Source organism: Alexandromys fortis, unplaced genomic scaffold, assembly GCF_014885135.2.
Source record: "Alexandromys fortis isolate MF-2015 unplaced genomic scaffold, M_Fortis_MF-2015_v1.1 scaffold_22, whole genome shotgun sequence".
Taxonomy (NCBI): Eukaryota; Metazoa; Chordata; class Mammalia; order Rodentia; family Cricetidae; genus Alexandromys; species Alexandromys fortis.
The window spans coordinates 5,646,850-5,667,058 of record NW_026067900.1 but is presented as its reverse complement, the minus strand read 5'-3'; the positions used below and the strand labels follow the sequence as shown (position 1 = coordinate 5,667,058).

Below are 20,209 nucleotides of genomic sequence, written 5' to 3'. Positions count from 1 at the left end.
AAAAAAAAAAAAAAAAAAAAAAAAACAAAAAACAAAAAACAAAAAAAAACAATGAATACATGAATAATCAATCGCTTGCTGATTTTTCAGAGGGCTAGGGTTCAGATTCAAAGCACCCACATCAGATGCTCAACCACCTGTAACTGCAGCCCCAGGGAACCCAGCATCTTCTTCTGGCCCCTCTGGGTACTGCACAGGTATGATATACACACATATATTCAGGCACATACATACAGACATAAAATAAATACATCTTTTTAGAAACCTCTCTCCATGTCCTTATTTCTGTTTCTGGAGCTACCTCAGGATACATATCTGGCCACCAATTTGAGAGGCTCTTTGGGAAGGTCTTTCCCCGCACAGCTTCCGGCTGTAGCCTTCCTCCTGGCTGGGCTGGTCACTGCAGGGTTCTGCCAGTCCTGGCGTTTAGCCCCATGTAGGTGCAGGTTCCACTGCAGGCATCTTGAGGTGTCTGCGGCGTGATTAACCCGCGTCCCTGCCTGTGCTATCTGATGCCTTTCCCACCACCCGGCACAGCCTCCCTTGCTAATTTGCCTAATTCCAGGTTCCAGATGTACCCCAAACCCAGAGGCCTTCGCTCAGGCAAGTAGCCCCGCCCAAGAACGCTGTCTATGCAGTTTTGTCCCGTACGAAGTCCAGACTCGAGAGCTAAGCTATTAATTTTTTGACAAAAATCACAAAACGCTTAATCTTCTAAGCAGGGTTACTACTTTCTTTTGGGGGAGGGGCAGGGAGCCTGCATTCATAACCATTCTTGGCTGTAGTTGACTACGGGTGGAGCCTGCCTACTAGACCCACTGTTTCTGAGAAGTAAATTCAAAGGGCTCCAGGGAGGATGGCTGCCCTCCTTTGTGTTCGTTTTTAAAAATCAATTGAAAATATTTGTGTTGTTTTGCCTGCCTGTAAGGCTGAGCTCTACACATCTGCAGTACCCGAGGAGGCCAGAAGGGGGCACTAGATCTATTGGGACTGGAGTTACAGAGGTTTTGTGAGCCACCACGTGGGTGCTGGGAATTGAACCGGAACTTCTGCTAGAGCTGCAAGTTCTCCTAACTGCTGAGCCATCTCTCCAGCCCTGTAAATACGATCACTTTTAATCACTGCCTATTTTCCCCTTCTGCTATGTGTTTTTCCTACAAGAATTGCTGTTACCTTTTGGGATCTTTTCACGTCGCTATTTTGAGGGACTGAATGTTTTGAGCGTTGGTTTTATTCAGCAGGTCAGCAAACATTTACTTATTAAAATAGTGTAGGCCACGTGACATTTCTGCAGTCCTTTCTTCCGTGGAGTGGGTGTCTTGTTCACTTTACAACGGAGGAAACTGAGGCTTGGAAATGACAAGCTTCACACTGACTGTCGCAGTTGTCAATGTAAAGTCACTTTCCCTGGGACCGGACTAAACTAGGACCTGAGATCTGTTTTCTAATGCCGGTTCTGCCGCCAGCAGCTGGGTGGCCTCAGAGACGGGCCCAGCTTTAGCTTATTGGAGTCACTCCCGTGCTTTTCCATCAGTGTGATTTGCTCCCAGGTGAAGAGAACAAGGCTGCGTGGAAGGGTGGGGGAAGCGTATCTGGGATGGGGTGGGACTGCGAAATAGGGAAGGCTTCCTGGAGGGGTACACAGGAGCGCGGAGAGAGGAGAGAGGGAGGCTGCAGGGAAGGGAAGAGGTGCTGGCGGATGGAGAGAGTGGCAGGGAGTGCCCCGGCTGGCCTGCGAGGGCCCTCAGTCCTGGGTTCGCCTGGGTCCCGGGTCCCTGGGAGGGTCCGGACGCAGACCCGCCTGCTCCTCCTCCCGGGAGGGCGGGCGGCTGCAGGACGGGGCGGGGCTGGCGCGGCCTCCTGGCGACTCCGGCGGCCGCGGCTCTCCGGCCCCGGTCTGCGGGCTGCAGCGGAGCGGGACCCGGGAGACGGAGGCGGTAAGTGAGCTCGGAGCCGGGGCGGGAAGGGTGTGCGCGGGCCGCCGGAGCCCAGGTGCTGCCCCGGACGGCGAGGGGCTCGGGCTCCTGCAGGTTTGCGCAGTGCTCAGCCTAAGCGTTGGTTCCCGGATCCCGGCGTGGCCGCCGCAGTGCCGGGGCTGGAGGTGTGCTCCCGTCTCCTACCCGGCTCACTGCACTCTAGACGCACCGAACAGTTGGTGGCGAACCTGTGCTGGGCTCTAGTGACAGCTGCGGGCGATCCACACAGAGCATCGCACTCCTCGTCCTTCCTGGCAGGGTTTAATCTCAGCGTGCTCTTTAAGACCATTTCTTAAACCGAACAGGCTGGTGGTCGCTCCTCTGTCCTGGTCCGCGAGCCACTGCATGGTCCAGGCAGGTCACCCCGAAAGCCCTTACTTTTTTTTTTTTTTTTCTGTCTTTTGAGGGACTTTTCCAAGTTGCATCAGCGTTTGGCTTCTAGACAGGTGCCTGGCTGTGGTGTTGGGCAGAGAATTTGTAAAAGAACTTTGTGTATTTTCTACGTGCGTGCCCCGTCACCCCAAGAGCCCTCTAACACCGAGTACCCCGCTCAAAATACGGTGGGAGCTCTTAAGGTGACCTGGAGGCTACACACCTGGTGAGATTTAAAAACAAAACTAAACAAAAGACCCTCACCTTCGTACCCCCTGACTACATCCCGATACCAGGGCTCTGGAGTGCGCCGGTGGGAACATTTAAAACGTGTCCCCCTCCCCCGCCCCGTGGCTCTGTCTGATTGCTGCTGGGTTAGAAACCGGGAAACGCAGAGCGCTCTCTTGGGGAGAACCATCTGCAAGCGGCGCTCAGGCTCCTTAACCACCTCTCCACCAGGGGGGCCTGTGGACGCCCCGTGCCAACCTTAGACCGCAGGTGGTGCCTTTAAAAAAAAAAAAAAAAAGGGAAAGTTCCCTTTGTTCCTAACTCTGTTTACAGTAAATATTTCCAGGGGCACTTTCGACCTAGGAGGTTGAAGTGTGGTGCGTTAAAATTCAAGTCCTTGCCAGAGTCAAGGTTATAACACAGGCTTGTCCTACTAGGGAAAACCAAGTGGTTTTTAGAGGATCTCAGATGAAAAGCAGAGAAGAATACTTAGGATTTGGTGAGCTCTAGTAGACCCCTCCTTACCGGAACGCTCGCGCGCGCACGCACGAACACACACACACACACATACATACATGCCACACACCACAATCCAGCGCAGCGCGCGTTGAAATATTGGCGTTTGCATAAACAAGAGTTTTCCCCGAAGTTGGCGAGATCCTGAAGGGCAATTATGTCCACGTGTGTGCATTTGTGAGTTAGTTATTTTGATGTGTGCTCTGGTCCTCAGGAGCAACCGTGTGTATCTCCTTGTTAGAATAATATCGGAGTTAGTGAATTAGCGCTTCCAGTAACATGGCAAAACCGAGGTATCTCCTCAGTCACCTGTCAGGTTGTTTGAAAAATGATAGGACAAAGGAAACGCTGAGTCTATGTTAGAATCTAGTGATTTGGGTCACACATGTTTTATCAACATGGTTGTCCCTAGGTTAACACTCTCTGATATTCTAAGTTAAGTATTCGCCTGACTCTCTCTCCGGTGTTACAATGTGGCCACAAATCAGGTTTTGCCTTCTGGCCCTATGTGTTGTCTTTTTGTAGTAGTAAAATGAAGTCCCTTTAAGAATGCCCTGGGGAGGGTGTTTGTGTTTGCTTCTGGCTTCCCACATGAGTCAGAGGACTTAGTGTCTTACCCCATTGGTCTGTTCCCCTTTCCTTCCCTCCTCCCTGTCCTGTTGTTGTGCTCAGCTGCTAGAAGTGTGACCACTGGGGAGTGTCACCTGGCTCAGGAGTGCTTGGGGGAACAGAACCATACAGAAAGTATTCTCCCGTGAGCGTTTGTGTGTGCGTGCGTGCGTGCATAAGCATGTACCAGCGCATCAAAATGACTGGTTGTAAACTCCTTTCCAGCTGGAGACCAAGGTTTACCTAAAGATGCTGTCATACTCTTGGTATCTGAAAAGCTGTGCCTGAATAGCAGTTACCTGCAGGACGAGACTGGATAGTGGCAGTTGCCTGTGAGACGGGGCGGCGTACCCCCTGTGTGTAGCTCAGTGTGGCCAGAGGCAGGTTTATTACAACACTTGCCACTCTGGGGTAGCAGTTGTAGTGTTCTGACCTGAACAGAAGGAAGCAAGTGAAGAAAAATGGGATGAGTGGGTGGGGTGCTTTCATCCAGGGGAAGGGGTGCAGCTTCCAGAAGAGGCCTGTGGTCTGTCCTGAGAGCTGTGATGGCTGTTATAACCAGCCACTTAGAATAATGACTTCATTTTGTGTGTGTGTGTCTTAAGTTACTTTCTCATGATGATGGAGTGAGGAATGATGGAATTTAAAGTGTTTCTTAGCTTTCCCTCTGAAACTTTATCTAGAAGATGCTGCTAACCTTTTCAAAAGGCCCAGCTGAGTGATCCCTCCCTCCCTCCCTCCCTCCCTCCCTCCCTCCCTCGCTCCCTCCTTCCCTCCCTCGCTCCCTCGCTCCCTCCTTCCTCCCTTTCTTTGGCCCTGGTGCTAAAGGGCAAAGACACACACACACACACACACATATATATATATATATAAAGCTGGCTCCCCAGGAGAAAAATAAAGTTCAAGGGGATGGAAAACTGGGTAATTTTGCCTGGGTGACACCCAAGCACATACTTTCTTCTGTCATTTGGCATCGTTTTTAAGAGGAAACAAGTTAAGACATGAGAACCTAGAAAGGGGGGGCAGGGGTGGGGAGAGGAGAGGTGCTGATGGGGGTGGCACCAAGGCTGAGTGGTCTTCGGGAAGTGGGAAGCTTGTTGGGATGTTCAGCCAAATGTCCCCACTGGGGCTGCTAAGATGGCTCAGCTGGCAAAGGGGCTTGCTGCCAAGCCTGATGCCCTGAGCTGATGCATGGAGCCTGCATGGTGGAAGGAGAGACCCGATCCCAACATGTTGTTTTCTGACCTTGCCCATCACAAGCTCCGTTACTTTGTTCTTCATGTCCTGCCTTCCTGCTTCCCAAGCTGATGTTCTCAACTTTTTTTTTTTGAGAGGTAGGGTGTGGGGGGGTAGGAGTTGGGTCTTTCTGTGTAGCCTAGGCTCCCCTCTGACTGAGATAGACCCTGTCCTGCCTTAGCCTCTCAAGTGCTGGGATTTACTGCCTAGCCACATGGGAGGCGGTTGTTTTTATTTCTTCCTTTGGTTACTCATTGTGCAACCTTTTAAAAAAGCCACTGCTGCGGGCAGAGCTCTGTCCCACCTGCCAAGTTCTTGGTCAGCAGGATACAGTCCTTGCATTACGGAGCCTGAGTTCGGGTAGTGGGATCTGCAGACTGGGTTACGGTGAACTGGGTTCTCTGTAGGCCAGTAGCCTCACCTGGCTCGATTCCCCTGCAGTTCATGGATATGGAAGTCATAAGAAACATTTTCTGAGGTTCAAGGTCCAGCTTGTTTCATTGGGACTCTGCACCAGATTTGAACTGAGTGAGTTGTGGGACTGGAGGAGGGGGAGGAGCATGGGGCAGGTACCCATCACTCAGGAGGAAAGAAAGAGAATGCTGGGTTCTGATGGATACATTGTGCTGGTGGGTTTCTAGGGGGCTGGAAAACTTGTGTGAACAGAACAGCCTATCTGGCCATTGGTGGCTGATAATGGACGTTTAGTGGCCTTGAATCAGTGACAGTGTGGGTAGCATCAAAGCCCCAGCTTCTCAGGGTGGAGCCTGCCTCTGAGCTCAACCCTCCCCCTGTATGGCTGCTTTAAGACAGGGCTCCTGAGATGGTTGTGAGCCGCATGTAGCTCACTCCTGTCTTCCAAGTAGTGCTTCATAGGCTCCCGAGCTCCCAGTTACCGGAATAATCACGAAGGCCAGGCCTATCAGCAAGAGTTACTATGCACAGGCTTGTCATCCGAGCCATTCGGGAGGCTGCTGGGCTGAGATCAAGGCCAGGTTGGGAAACTTAAACCCTGTCTCTAAACTACAACAAAAATATGTTTTTGTTTTTGCATCCAGACTACGTTCAAGCTTACTAGGTTGCTACGATGACCTTGAACTTACTGGCTGAACCTCCCAAATCCTGGGTTTATAGGCAGACACTACTATGCCTCTTTATGCAGTGCTGGTTATTGAACCCAGAGCTTCCTGTATGCCAGGTGAGCCCTACCAACTAAAGCATTCCCCAGCCCAGTACTATTTGTTCATTGATCATATCCAAGTGCCAGGTTGCCACTCGGCACTTCTTGTCCTCTGCTCTGAACCCTGACATCCCTGGAGACTCCAGGCCGTGAGGTCACTCACAGTGCCTGTGTTGTGGCTGAGGGAGGTTTGCAAGTGCTTGGGCCTCACTACAGAGCTCAGTTCCTTGCAAGGTGCTCCCTTAAATAGAGCTGATTAAGACAGGGTGTTTTCAGGGGCTGGGGGGGACAGCTTAATGGTTGAGAATTACTTACTGTTCTTGAAGAGGACCCGGATTGGAGTCCTAGCATCCACACACCAACTCACAACTGTCTGGAACTCCAGTTCCAGGGAATCTGACGCAGTCTTCTGGTTTCTGTGGGCACTGCACCCATGAGGGGCACGCATGAGGTGTACATACCGTCGCACAAACAAAATACTCATGCACATAAAAATAAGTGTATCTTTTAAAAAAGACATCGTGTTCTTAGTACCACCCTCTCCCCGCCCCCCTCCACCATGGCACAGTCCCCTTGAGTTTGGATGGATTTATTGATTTCCCTCCTGGAAGATGTAAACGTCTCAAAGACCAGGGTGTTCCTGCCATCCAGGCGATTTTCACAGAGTCCTTTTCTTGTTTTAGAGGAGCTGGCTGATGTGGCTGTTTGGGAAGGCGCTGAATGCCCAGTCTGGGTGAGGGAGGCACTGTCTCTGCATTGCTCCAAGCTTTGCAAACCTCTGGGTTCTGGAAGCCATTGGAAGCCATTGGTTATGGAGCAAGAGTAAAACACAAACTTGAGGGCTGGGCTTTCTGGGGCACAGGAAAGGTCCGCAGCCCAAGTCTTGATTGCGTGATGCATACAACCTAAACAGAATTCGACTGCACTGTAATTACCTTGAGCTCTTAAATTTGCAGGTAGTCGGGGCTTCGGGCCTGACAGAACTGTCATTACCGATGAGCCCAGAACAGATTTGAAGATGAGTGGCCGTCACTACTGTGGGCAGTACCACAGGCACACACACAATTCCCACTCGGAAAGACTTAGAGAGCCAACAGGGAGTTAAGTACTCAGGATTACAACACAGGGCATAGTCTTTGAACTTGGAGTAGGCTGCCCATGCCTGGCTGTGTCTTTGTTTGTTCCCTGCTGTCCAATCTGAAAAGTTTTTGTGCCCCAATAAACCTCTCCACCGATGCAATAATCCAAATCAGACCAAATTAAACCGAATTAGAGAAGGCCCAGGTTTAATGGATACCAACATTCCCGGGTAGCCTTCCAGTCCCCCAGGAAGGAAGACCGGGAAACCAGGTGCTTGTTCTCTGGGGTGCTGTTTAAATACCCTGTGGGAATGGTCTTGAGCATCTCTGGGGAGGTGTCATCCTTTGGCGGGCTTTCTTGGAGGTAGAGTCTGGACTGAGGCAACTTCCAGGGGAGGGGGGCTTGAGCTGGAACTTCCACCCAAACACAACCACAGTGATTTTGCTTACCTTAGGTAAAGTGTGGATGGTTCAGGGCATTATTTTGTAGTTGTTTTTTTTTTTTTTTTTTTTTTTTTATCTGTAAGACCAATACTGTTGTTATTGTGACAGGTTCTCATGTAGCTCAGGCTCCCTCTGATTCACTATGTAGCAGAATATATCTTTGAATTTCTCGTCCTCCTGCCTCTACTTCCCAGGTGCTGGGACTACAGGTGAATATGCATCACCATGCCTGGTTTATGCTGTGTTGGAAGGTGGAGCCCCTGCATGTTAGAGACACACAACCAACAGAGCCCAACTCCCTAGCCCGATTGCTCCTTTTAGAAGGAGGCTGAGGATGTTTGTTGTAAAGGTTTGATTCTCTGCATTGTTTGCTCGGGAGACCTTTATGCGCCTTCAGAACCACACAGCTGCAGCTGGAAAGTGGAGGGTAGGGGAGACGGACTCAGAGCTGTTGAAGGCTGAGAGTTAGAGGAGCTGGACTGGAGAAATAGCTCAGTGGTTGAGAACACTTGCTGCCCTTACAGAGAACCCAGGTTCAGTTCCCAGCACCCACACTGTAGCTCACAACCATCCACAGCTCCAGTTCCAGCGGATCCAATGCCTTCCTCTAACATTCAAGGGTAACAGGCACACGTGATACACAGACATACATGTAGGTCAAGTACTCATACATGTAAAATAAAGTAAATGAATTGGGTGGGGGATACTTACTTGGGGACCATAGGGTGACACTGACCAAACTTCTGATCTCCTTTGTTTATGAATTTTTGGTTTAGGACGTAGATATTTTTTGTCTAGGATGTGTCCAGACCAGCTTAGTCCTAAACTTTCCTGCTTTCCTGGGTAAGCTTTGGGAAGTGGGAGGTGAGGGAGAGTTGGGGCTGGGCTATTAGACTTCGCTTTTAGCTTATTATGTGGGACTGGCCTCCTCAAGGCATGGCTACCTCTCCCTGAAGGAGAGTCACCGTTTCTGGGTGTGAGGCAGCAGGGTAGGATATGAGAGAGAGAGAGAGAGAGAGAGAGAGAGAGAGAGAGAGAGAGAGAGAGAGAATGAGAGAGAGAAGAAGGGCACAAGTTCCTTCCTTCCTTCCTTCCTTCCTTCCTTCCTTCCTTCCTTCCTTTTTTCTTTCTTTCCATTTTTTTAAAGACAGGGTTTCTCTGTGTAACAGCTCTTGCTCTGTAGACCAGGCTGGCCTTGAACTCAGAGATCCACCTGCCTCTGCCTTCTGAGTACTAGGATTAAAGGTGTGCACCACCACTGCCTGATCAGATTTTTTTTTTTTTAACGGAGGATTCTTAATCAAGAATTGCTTAAATTTTAGGATGTGGGCCCTCATTTACTATGGGCTAAAAGCTTGCTGGTCTCGAGTAGTTGCTTTGAAAGCCTCTTTGTCAGTCATCAGGAGTGTGGTTCTGGCTGAGTCCTCTTCATCTGGCGTTTGCTTCCCCCCATCTGTAACGTGGGGCTCTGAGCCTACTTCTTGCTAGGCAGAAGCAGGCACAGTGGGTGGCGCAGAGTCCAGGCAGCCACTGGAGGTCAGTGATGCTGCCCCCTCCTTCAGTTCTGAGGACAATCGGTTGTAGAGAATGGTGGGGCTGAGCCTTGCTCCTTTGAGGTGTTAGCTCAATTTACCATCTCTGGGCAAAGGGAGTTTCTAGTAATTGATAGACTTCCCTGCTTCCCGAAGTAGAATTTCACTTTTTATTGGTTGCTTTTGGTTGGCTGGCAGGTGTTCCCAACTGGGAATAGCCAATTTACTTTCTACTAAGCCCTCTTTAACTTCATTTGTAATTGCTTGCACTATTTACATCTAAATAACCCTACTTTTAGCAGTGAAACCCCTTAACCTCCAGGTAGTTAGACTCAGCCCTGGAGGAAGTCACCAGGTGGAGGGGCCTGGGACTGGCTACCAGCATAAAAAGCGCTCGCTCGCTCGCTCTCTCTCTCTCTCTCTCTCTCTCTCTCTCTCTCTCTCTCTCTCTCTCTCTCTATCCCCAGCTTGTCTCATTTTGTTGGTTAGTTTTAACGGTCAAATTGACACAACTTAGACTCACCTGAGAAGTGAGCATCCACAAGGAATTATCTAGATCAAATTCGCCTGTTGGGGATTGTTTTGCTTCTTCATGACCGTGGAAGACGCAGCCCATTGTGGGCCACACCATTCTCTAGGCAGGGGGTCCTAACTGTGTTAGAGCAGTGAGGGCAAGCGAGGATTCCCACGTTTATTTTTTTCTCAGCTCTTGACCGTGGATGTGATGCTGTGGGTTCCTGCCTCGATGTACCCACCATATGGACTAGAACCTAGTGTGGTGAGCTGAATTGTTGTTGTTGTGGTGGTGGTGGTGCTGGCGATTAAGCCGAGAGCCCTTACACATGCTATATAAGCACTCTGCTAGCGAGCCAAGCTCCCAGCCCACGGGCACCCCGTCTGCAGGTGTTTTGGAAGCTGTACTTCATGCATGAGCACGTGCATCTGAAGGCAATGCCAGGTGGCGAGGCAGCAGCTGAAGAGTACCTGGGTCTCATTCTGGGTGGTAAGTCTGTTGTTCTGCCAGCAGCGCTTACACTGACATGCGCAGACGACCGTAGATCTGCAGGCAGTGCAGTCCGGGGGTCGGAAGTGTGAAGACGGCAGTAAATTGCTTGGCTACTCTAACGGTGTCACCTGTGGCTGTCCCTGGGTTTGTTGTGTGACCTCTTGTGCCTCAGTTTCCTCATTCGTGAAAATGGTGACTCCTACCTGAAGATTGGTATGAGGTTTAAGTCACCCTGGGGAAGAACAGAGTGAAGACAGAAGCCTGGCTCAGTAACTGAGTTGGTAGTAGACCATCCATTTTACTCTGGTCTGAGGTGTGTGTATTATATTGGTATTCAGGAAAGGGAGGAACTGCTTCTGGTTTGGGAGTCTCCCGACATATGTATGTTTTAAAGGAGTGTTCGCCTGAAAGTGTGCATGTGTACTGTGTGTGTGTGTGTGCAGTACCTGTGGAAACCAGAAGACGGAGTCTGATTTCCTGGAACTGGCATTACAGATAGTTGTGACAGGCCCTGTGGCTTCTGGGAACTGACCCTGGGTGCTCTGCAAGAGCAGCTCCTGCTTGGGACCAATGGAGCCATCTCTAGTCCCTGGGAGGTGGTTTTTGTTGTTGTTGTTGTTGTTTTGTTTTGTTTTTTAATTTTAATAATTTTTTGGTTGGTTTGTTTGGTAAAATACAGTGTGAAAATTGCATTTCAGTGGGATGGAATGCATTCACAGTGTTGCGCAGCCATCTTTACTCTCTGATTCTGAGACTTTCCGTGTCCCCAAACAGAAACCTGTATCACCTTTTCCCTGCCATCAGGCCCCTGCGCCCATGGGTCTTCTCTCTGTCTCTATAGAAAGGCTTATTCCGTATCTCTCAGCCGCGGCATATTTCCTGCAGTTCCTTGCCTTCTGCGTCTGGAGCCTTTACTGACACAGGGGTCAAAGCTCCTTTTGGGGATGGGGTGAGCATTGGGGGTGGACAAAGTTTCACCACATAGCCCTGACTGGCTCACTATGTAGACGAAGCTTGCCTCTGTACCCCAAGTGCTGGGATTAAAGGCATCCAGGCCGTCTTTACCAGTGTCTTTGTAGAGTGTCCTTATCTGTTTTATCAGACCTGTTTTTCTCCAGTCACGTCCTGTTTCGAGTTTTAAAGTGCCCATCTTTAATCATCTCTTGGGATCCCCTTTGGCTATCAGCATTAAATTTCCCACTTTTCCCACCCCACGCTTCCAGTGACCCTTGACATACTCTTGCTAGGCTCCTTGCGTGCCCAGGAATGGGTTTCCTTGGGTGTTTTATTTCTGCTGGAGATCACACTGCAGGAACACACATGGGGACCCTGCCCCCCGTTGTGCTTAATTTCCCGTGACAGCATGGCAGGTTTTCCAAACAAGTGTCTGGGAGACACCCGCCAGGCCCCCTTTATTCCTCACTTTAAAAGCTTTCCGCCAGAAGTGGCCCTCAATGAAGTCGTTTAATAGAAACCTCCCTTCGTTTTAAAGCATTGGGACGTGTTTACACTGCATGCCACCGAGGGCTTCTAAATGAGGAGCTGCGGAGTGAGGGATCCTTAACCTGTGCCTTTAATAATATCCTTTGCTTTCGACTTGAGGCAGAGGCCTGCCAGATTTGTAGTTTTGTCTTTGACCCAGACCTGAGGCCGGGAGGTGGGGGGCTGGGGAAGTGTGTGTGTGTGTGTGTGTGTGTGTGTGTGTGTGTGGTGTGACCTGGGGGGCTGGGAATGTGTGTGTATGTGTGTGTGTGTCGGGGGGGGGGCTGGGAATGTGTATATGTGTGTTTGGGGGGGGGCGGTAGAGGATTTCTGCCTTAGAGAAGCCTGAAGCTACATAGAAATGTGAGGCTAGCTCTCTGGAGAGACTGTCTGGAGCCGGAAGCTTACCTAGGAAGGGCGGCTGTCCCCTTTCTCTCAGCCACCCCCTTTTGAGTCCCAGGGTGAGGGCTTCAACTCAATGAAGTTTAAAAGGCAGTCAGGAGAGCAGGTCAGCTCTGGGGGTCTGGGCTTTGGAGGCTGCCTAGGGCTGTGAGAACTGGGGAGGCTCTGTCTTTTGCTTTGGTTCAGGAGAGGTGAGCGAGACACAGCAGTCTGCTGACGGCTTCACGTTCACCAGCACTTGAGACTATCCCGGGGAGGGGATGCTGGGGGGCGGAGGGGAGCCAGGCTCTCAAGCACCCTGTGCTGCAGCCTAACTTTTTTTTTTTTTTTTTTTTTTTTTGCTGGTGTTGTCTGGACACCCTTCTGGTGGTGGGCCAGGATGGGAGTGACGGAGAACCCCAGGGAGTCTTCACAGGCTGCGGGTGAAGGGGGGGGGGGAGCGGCGGAGGTCCAGCCAGGCAGAGCTGGCTCTGCTCTGCCCAGGGCTGAGTCCTGGTGTCCCCTCCCCACCATTCTGAGGCCTGTGTGCAATGCACTTACAGACATTTGGAGATGGGGCCCAGAGAAACTTTTCTTTGCTTCCCTACCTGGTGGGCTTGTGACGTCTGTAGGACATGGTGGGGGTCACATCTGGCTTCTGGAGGAAAAATGGGAAAACTATGCTTGATCTGTCTGTTAAGTTTCCAACACCCTGAGGACTGTGAACTTTGCCCAGGCCTTGTTCAAAGGGCTTTAAGGCTCTTCAGTGCGCGAGCCTCCCAGCTCCCTGAGTGGAAACAGACACTGGGAGGGAACAGGCCTGTTCTCACAAATTGTCCTTTAGAGAATGTCAGAGAGAAAATGTCCTTCCCGTTCACTCGTTAAACACAGACGTGGGAGCTGGACTATGGGTTTTTTTCTCCCCGTCTGAGACAAGGTTTTATTGTATAGCAGCCCTGGCTGTCCTGGAATTCACTCTGTGGACCATGCCGGCCTTGAACGAACTCAGAGGTTCACCTGCCTCTGCCTCCTGAGTGCTGGGATTAAGGGTGTGCACCACTGCCCTGTTTAGGATTTTTTTTTAAAAAAATGCTTTATATTTAACATGTGGGCGTTACTCGAGGGAATTCAGCTGTACTTTTAAGTATTGCCATGGCATTTATCCACTGTACCTAGGTAACCAAGTTTGGGATGAGTAGGGTGGGGGAGGGGATCTTATGGAGAGGCAAGAGAAGATCCTGGCTAGGACAGTCGGAAACTTGACCTCGTGCAGGACAGGAGTGCCTTTAGCTGTGTCTGGTTAATGTAAAAGGGGAAAAGCCCAGCCGTGAAATAAGTTTGTCTTTTTTTTTTTTTTAAACCTCCCCCAGTACCTGGCTGGCCCAGAGTGAGACACATTTGAAGAATGAACGGATGTTGAGGGCAAGACCCAAAGCAAACTTTATGAAGTGTACAGCCCAACCTGCCAGCTCAGCTCAGCAAGAAAATAGGGCCTGCTGGAAATCTATCTCGCCAATAAAACTCAGTTGTCATTTCTGCTTTTGCTCTGAGCTCTCAGATCAGTCCATTGCTGGGAACCAATCTGAGGGTGGAGCTTTCTGTTCATCCGTCCCACACCGAGACCTGTGGTGCCAAGGTCTGCAGAATAAAGCCGGGAAGGGGGTTTACGGGAAAGGGTGTAGTGAAGGAGGTGGCTTACAGTGTGGTGTGTTTGGAGTATGTGGCTTTCAGAAGTCTGTGTGTGTCTTTCTCTTTTGAGGCATGGTCTCACTTATTGTAGCCTTGCCTGGCCTAAAACTTGCTCTATCAGGCTGGCCTCAAATTCACAGAAATCTGCCTGCCTCTGCCCTCTTGGATACCCTGGACCAGTACCGCAGAAAATGCTGTCTTGATTGTACTGCTTTGGTAACAAGAGTAGAACCACCGATAACAGTCAGTGAGATTAGGAATCTTCGGAGTCATTGGTCAATGTCTGTAGAAAAGTGTGAACGTGCCTGTCGGTGTGAAGACGGAGTTACACATGCAGCAGCAGCCTAAGTATGAGTCTCCCACATGGGACATGGAGGCATGTGAGCAATGGGAGGGTTTTTCCGGGCCGGTGGGTCACGGGGTAGGAGACCATTGACTTGTGCTGTTTTTCATTCCCTTGCTCAGGGGCTGACTTTCTGAGTTGCTTCTGGTAAGCCAGAAGGAAGCATGCCATAAGGGATGCTCCATGATGTTGCCCGTAGTTTACGTGCTCCTGGGTTTTAGCTTTAAGCCCTTCTGTAACGGCCACCGGATACCCACACCGCCCAGACAAGAATGGTGTCTGATGTCGTTGAACTTTGCTACAGCCATTTCCTTTGGAACAAAATGAAAAGCTTTCAACATTTACAAAGGAAGGAAAACGTATAATTTTATTGAGCCTTCTCTGCTGCAGGCTGAAAGGAACCCCACAGTTGAAGCCCAACTGCATTCTCAAATGTGTGTGTGTGTGCACACACATGTGCATGTATGAGTTGTATATACATGCATAATACATAAATACATACACATACATATCCTTAGACATACTTGAAATTAGAATATTGTTTCTCATCTTTTAGGGGCATTGGGTTGAGATGCACAGACTCTGAACTCATTCCTATATTGTATTCTAAAGTTGACTTGATTTACATTTAAATTTCCTGTGTGTGTGTGTATGCACATGCGTATGTAACATGATGTTCATGCTTCCCTGATGTAATTTTAGTAAAATTACCTCCTGGCTTTCAGACAGTCTGTACTATGTCCTCCAAGTTTGTGGTGATTGGAATGTGTCATTTCAGATGAACTCTGTACCATAATCAGAAGCTGTCATAAGACCGAAACAAGCTAACAGCTACAAGTGCTTGATGGGTTCTAATTTATCTTCTTGTGATGACGTCATTGTCTTGTCAGTCCTTCTCAGGAAACTGAGGCACAGAGAGATTCAGTACTTTGCCAAGGTAATACAGCTGGTGAGCGGTGGGGCTGGGTTTGAACTCGCGGATGTCTGCATTCGTTAAAGCAAAGGCCGGTCAGAATGAGTCACGTTCAATCTGCAGGCTGACCTCACAAACTGGAGGACGTGTTTATGGTGTTTCAGTGATCTGAGCTAATCTGAATCCTTTACCGCATGACCAGCATCTAAAGTTATTTCACCCACAGGCATATGCTTCGCAAACTGAGTATAAATCTCAGATACATGAAAGGGCAGTAAATTCAGCCAGTCAACACGAAACACTTCTAACAGAGGGCTGGCTGTCTCCTCGCCTTCCTTAGGGAAGAAAGATGAACTGGTTCAGTTCCCATGCGACTCCTCCATTCCAAATGAATTATTCCACCAGAATAAAATATCCTTTCTCCTGCAAAAACCAGCTACTGCTTTTAGAGCCTGCAGTCATTCTTTCTCGTCAGTGGGTGATTAATCCTGGTGGGGCCACTCTGGCCAGCTTCCTTTCTCTGTGACCTCAGAGGCTGCATCTGCAGTGTGTCGCGCCCTTCTTGAGATGAAGCTGGGGTCCTATGCTTCTGGACTCCCTGGGCCACCCGCTCGGCTTCTGGCCTGAGAAACAGATAAGAACAGGAACTGGAGCAATGGGGTTGCAACAAGATTAAGGACTCAAAGCTTGGAGCCTGACGCCTGTTAAAACAGCAGTAGGGTGTTTGCTGCAGCTGCTGCTGCCAAGCACCGAGCTCTATCCGGAACCGGGTCCTGTGTTAGTGTGACTGCATAGACATCACTGGACTTCATTCTCACCATCTCCATGAAGCAGGTGATGTGTGTATCCTCGTTTAGGTTAGATGTTAAAAGAATCGACTCAAGGCCACACAGCCCTTAAGCAGTGACAGTTGTGGCTCAACCCAAGATTTTATTTATTTATTTTTTAAGTAAAATACATTAGTCATAAGGATACAGAATCTTGTACAGGTTTTCTCTTGCTTTGTCTCAGTTATCATCCTTCAATAGTAGCCAGTGTTTTTACCATATGTAAGTTTTTACTATTTGAACTTTATAAAAAAAAAACCAAATGATTCATAAAACATGTTCCATTTAGTGTCTGACCTTATTTAAAAGGCTTTTTATATGTACTTATTTTATGTGTATAATAGCATGGCTGTGGAGGTCAGAAGACATCTAGCAAGAGTTGATTCTCTCCTTCCATCATGTGGGGCCTGGGTATTGAACTCAGGTCACCACTGGACTTGGTGGTCAGTGCTTTTGCCTGTTGAGCCATCTTCCCCTCCCTTATTTTGTTTCTGTTTAGTTTGCAGTTGGGGAATCAGTCTATGGGGACTGAACCCAGTGTGCACTAGGAAAACACTTGAACAACTGAATTGTATTCCCATCCCAACAAGAAACAATAGATGCACCCAGGCATGGTGGCGCGGGCTTTTAATCCCACATTCAGAAGGAAGAGGCAGGCAGATCTCTGTGGATTAATTCGAGGTCAGACACCGCAGAGGTAGGTGGATCAAGGCCAGTCTAGTCAATAGAGTACAGGACAGCTAAGGTTATACAGAGAAACCCTGTCTCAGAGGGAGAGAGAGACAGAGAGACAGAGACAGAAAGTGCCAAGTGGTGGTGGCACATGCCTTTAATCCCAACACTCTGGAGGTAGAGGCAAATGGATCTCTGAGTTCAAGGCCAGCCTGGTCTACAGAGTGAGTTCCAGGACAGGCTCCAAAGCTAAACAAAGAAACTCTGTCTTGAAAAACCAAAAAAGAAGAAGAAAGAAACAAACAATAGATGCTTATTGCACAAAAATATTTTGAATATAAAAAAATGAGATGAAAATTCAAGACCATTTTTAATTTTACTATTGGCAGTTACCATTCCCCAAGCATTTATTTATGTTTATGTACAGTTTTTCCTTTGTCTTTGTTTCTTTTCCTTCAATTCTGATGTTCAGTGAAAAGGGGATATTTTCAATCCATATGTAATGAAATCAGAAAACAATGAATGGAAAGTTTAGGAATAAAGACCTGGTGACGTCAGTGTTTCCCTCCTTTTACATTTTCTCGCTGACTGTGTGCCCTTGCCCCGCCCCAGTGTGAGGGCTGCGTGCTCACACTCCCAGAGGAGAAACCAGAGCATGTGGAAGGGGCATCTGCTCAACAGCCATTAGGCAAACAGCATGTTTGGAACTTCCAGCCCTGAAAACTAAGCATGCTGGGGGCATAGGGTGTGAACTGTTTGCTCAGGCTGGACTGGCAGGTTGCTTGGCCAGTTGCAGAAGCACACAGCCCCGCTGTGTTAACCCATCCCACATCCCTGCCGTGTTAACCCTCTCTGTGTTAACCCACCCCAGGTGCTCACAGGGCACCTGGAGTGGAGAGCAGTGCAGAGGGTGCAGGCCTCCTGCTGGGAACAGTCGCCTCGTTCCCATCAGGTGTGTTGAATCTAAGCTTTTGTTGTTTGACATTAGATATGATCATAAGGGACAGCAGGTAGAGTAGGCAGAGATATTTGCCACTCAGCTTGATGACCACAGCGGGACCTCTGAAACCCACAAGGTAGAAGGAAAGAGCTGACTCTTTCAGGTTGTCCTTTGACATCTACATATGTGCCGTGGTGCTGCTGAGTATGCACACACACACACACACACACACACACACACACACACACACAACACCTGCGAGTAAACAGATATATAATACAAAACTAAAAACAAAGAATTTAACCCTAAAATTCTAATTATAGCTAAATAAATGGTGGTGCTGTGGCATTATTGACTGAAATCCAAGTCACTTGTGGTTTGAAAATTTAAACCGTGTTTCACTTTTTTTTTTTTTAACACCCTACTTATTTTGGCCAGTAAAAATCCTGTGGGTGAGAAAGCAGAAAAAGAAATAGTACACCAGGCATGATGGTGGTGGTGATGCTGATGGTGGTGGTGATGGTGGTGGTGGTGATGGTGGTGATGCTGATGGTGATGCTGCTGCTGCTGCTGCTGCTGCTGATGCATGCTTTAGTCCCGGCACTGGGGAAGGCAGAGGCAGGCGGATCTGAGTTCGAGACCAGCAAGGGCTGCGTAGTGATACCCTGCCTCCTAAAGAAGGAAGAGTTACCATGTTGGCTTTTTTTCTGTGTCTTGTTGCTTTTAGTCTCTTGGGTTTGTCTTAAGAGTGGAGAGAGTAGAGTTCTCGGTTGAGGAAACCTCACTGCTTCCCCCTCCCACCATGCTCACTTCCCAGAATTCTTTATTCTCTCCCCCTGGTTCCTGATTTGTACATAGGAAGTACTTGCAAGCCTTTGAGGAGTTAAATACCAAATGGTGCTGGTGGAGCTTAAAGGCTTCTGCTGCTGTGTGACCTATGCCCTTTTTGTCTTAGATGAAGCCACTGCTAGGGACCTCTGATTTTCCGGTCCTAACCCCCCCCCCCCCCCCCCCCCAACACATTTTCTCCTCTGGATAGGACTCTGAGATGTAGATTCAAATACTGTGAGAAGGCAGTGGGCTGCAGACACCCGAGACTCCGGCTGCATGCATCCACTCATGCATCCATGCATGCTTTATTTCAGACGGAAAACGGGGAGGTGGGTACTTTTCCAGCTCTCCTGAAGAGGGGAGGAGGTGTTTCCAATGATGTCAGATTGAAGCTGCGGATCACAGAGCTGTTCTTTCCACAGCGCCTTCCAGGGAGCCAGGGGAGTGTTTAGAAAGTGCCTATGAAGGAGCTTTGATTGCTAGAAGGATGGAGGGGGTCTGTCTCTCGGGGGCGGCCATCATGGTGGGCTTGGCTGGACCAGTCTGTCCCTGACTCATGCTGTACTTTCTCAGTGGGCCGGACCTTCTTCTAGGGGGGTGGTTTCCTGCTAACGTTTAGGCCAGGACTTTGGTGCTAAGAAAATGATATTGTTTTTGCAAGCATTACAGTATGTTTAAAACACTTTCTCTCAACTGTGTAAAGCCTCCTTTGATGAGATAGAGGTTAAAAAAAATTCCCAAGCCCATAAATCAAAACCTGGGGAAAGAACTGTTTGCGGATGCTTGGGTGTTAATTTCAAGACAGGTTTCATTGACTTTGAGGATCAGAAAGGCCTGCTCCATGGTGCAGTCCTGAGAATCTCCAGCAGGGCCCGAGCCTGTAGAGTTTTAGTGGAGGAAAGTGAATTCCATGGCCAAGCCTCAGCGGCTGGAGCATTTGTTCCTGGAAGCCGTTATAGAGCTCCCCAACCCTTGAAAGGCAGCATCTGACTGGCTGGAGGCAAGCTGGCAAACACTCAGTCTAAACAGAGGTGATGCTGTGGAAGACAGAAACATCCTAGAAAACGCCTCAGGTACCATTCTCCAAGTCTAGAGAGGCAGCTCCTCCCTGACCTGGCTTGACACCTCTGGAGTGGAAGGTGGCCTCTGGCTTTAGAAGAGGCCTGTGCTGCCAGGGAAACCAGGGACGGCCCCTTAACCCATGCAGGAAGAGACTTCCCACACTCCTTGTTCCCAGAGACACCTCAGTATGAGTGCTGCCTAGGGAGTGCCCTGGGCCAGTGCTCTGTGGGCAGCTGTGGCTTCCCCTGCAATTTGAGGTGTTGATTTAGGCTGTTAGAAACGCCTCTGCCCCATGGCCCTTACTCAAGGCCTCCTGAGCTCTTGTTCTCATTAACTGGGCTCTGAAGTCCAGGGACCTGGAAGCCTTGTGGTATTTCCAGGAAAATGACTTAGCTCTCGCCGTCTGTTCTCCGCTAACTCTGGAAAAGCCCTGTCTGTGTCTTTGGAAACGCTGGAGCTGAGCACTTTTCCCCCGCTGCCCTCTGGCACACAACTGCGGCCTCTTAGGGGATTTATGATTGGTGAGCCCCCCACCCCCTTTTTTTTTTTAGTAGTATGTAAGATATTTTCTCATAAAGAATGCTGTTTTAATAAATCTGGTGAAACTGTCATGGATTTTCTGAAACCAAGTTTCTATGAAAAGCTGCAGGAATTGGCACCCTGAGGGAGCTTATTGAGAAATATGGGCCCTTATATCAGGTGCTTTTTGCAAAGGGTGCATTTTCATATAAAAATGCTGTCCCCGGCAGTTTCGTTCAGTGCTTTCCAGCCCCTGGCTGAGGTTCCTCAGCCTCGGCCTCGGGCGATTGGCCTGAAAGACTGCAATCTGACTTCTCTCTGGTCACTTCAGCTTTCAAGGGCACTAAGAAAGCAAAGGCGGAGAACACATTT

The 20,209-nt window shown here is 49.2% G+C and overlaps 1 protein-coding gene across 3 annotated transcripts in view; it reads left to right on the top strand.

Annotated features, from left to right (window-relative positions):
* Positions 1-1,810: 1,810 nt before the first annotated feature.
* The window catches only part of Cgnl1 (cingulin like 1), a 153,455-nt gene continuing 135,056 nt past the window's right edge, over positions 1,811-20,209 (top strand). The window contains exons 1-2 of one of the 3 annotated variants that reach the window (XM_050124382.1): positions 5,278-5,465; positions 5,996-6,135. In XM_050124382.1, the coding sequence (XP_049980339.1) occupies positions 6,025-6,135 (111 nt within the window). In that variant the 5' untranslated portion in view covers positions 5,278-5,465; positions 5,996-6,024. Of the gene's footprint in view, positions 1,938-5,277; positions 5,466-5,995; positions 6,136-20,209 lie in introns of those variants that run through there. The other 2 variants (XM_050124390.1, XM_050124399.1) reach the window with 2 other exon arrangements.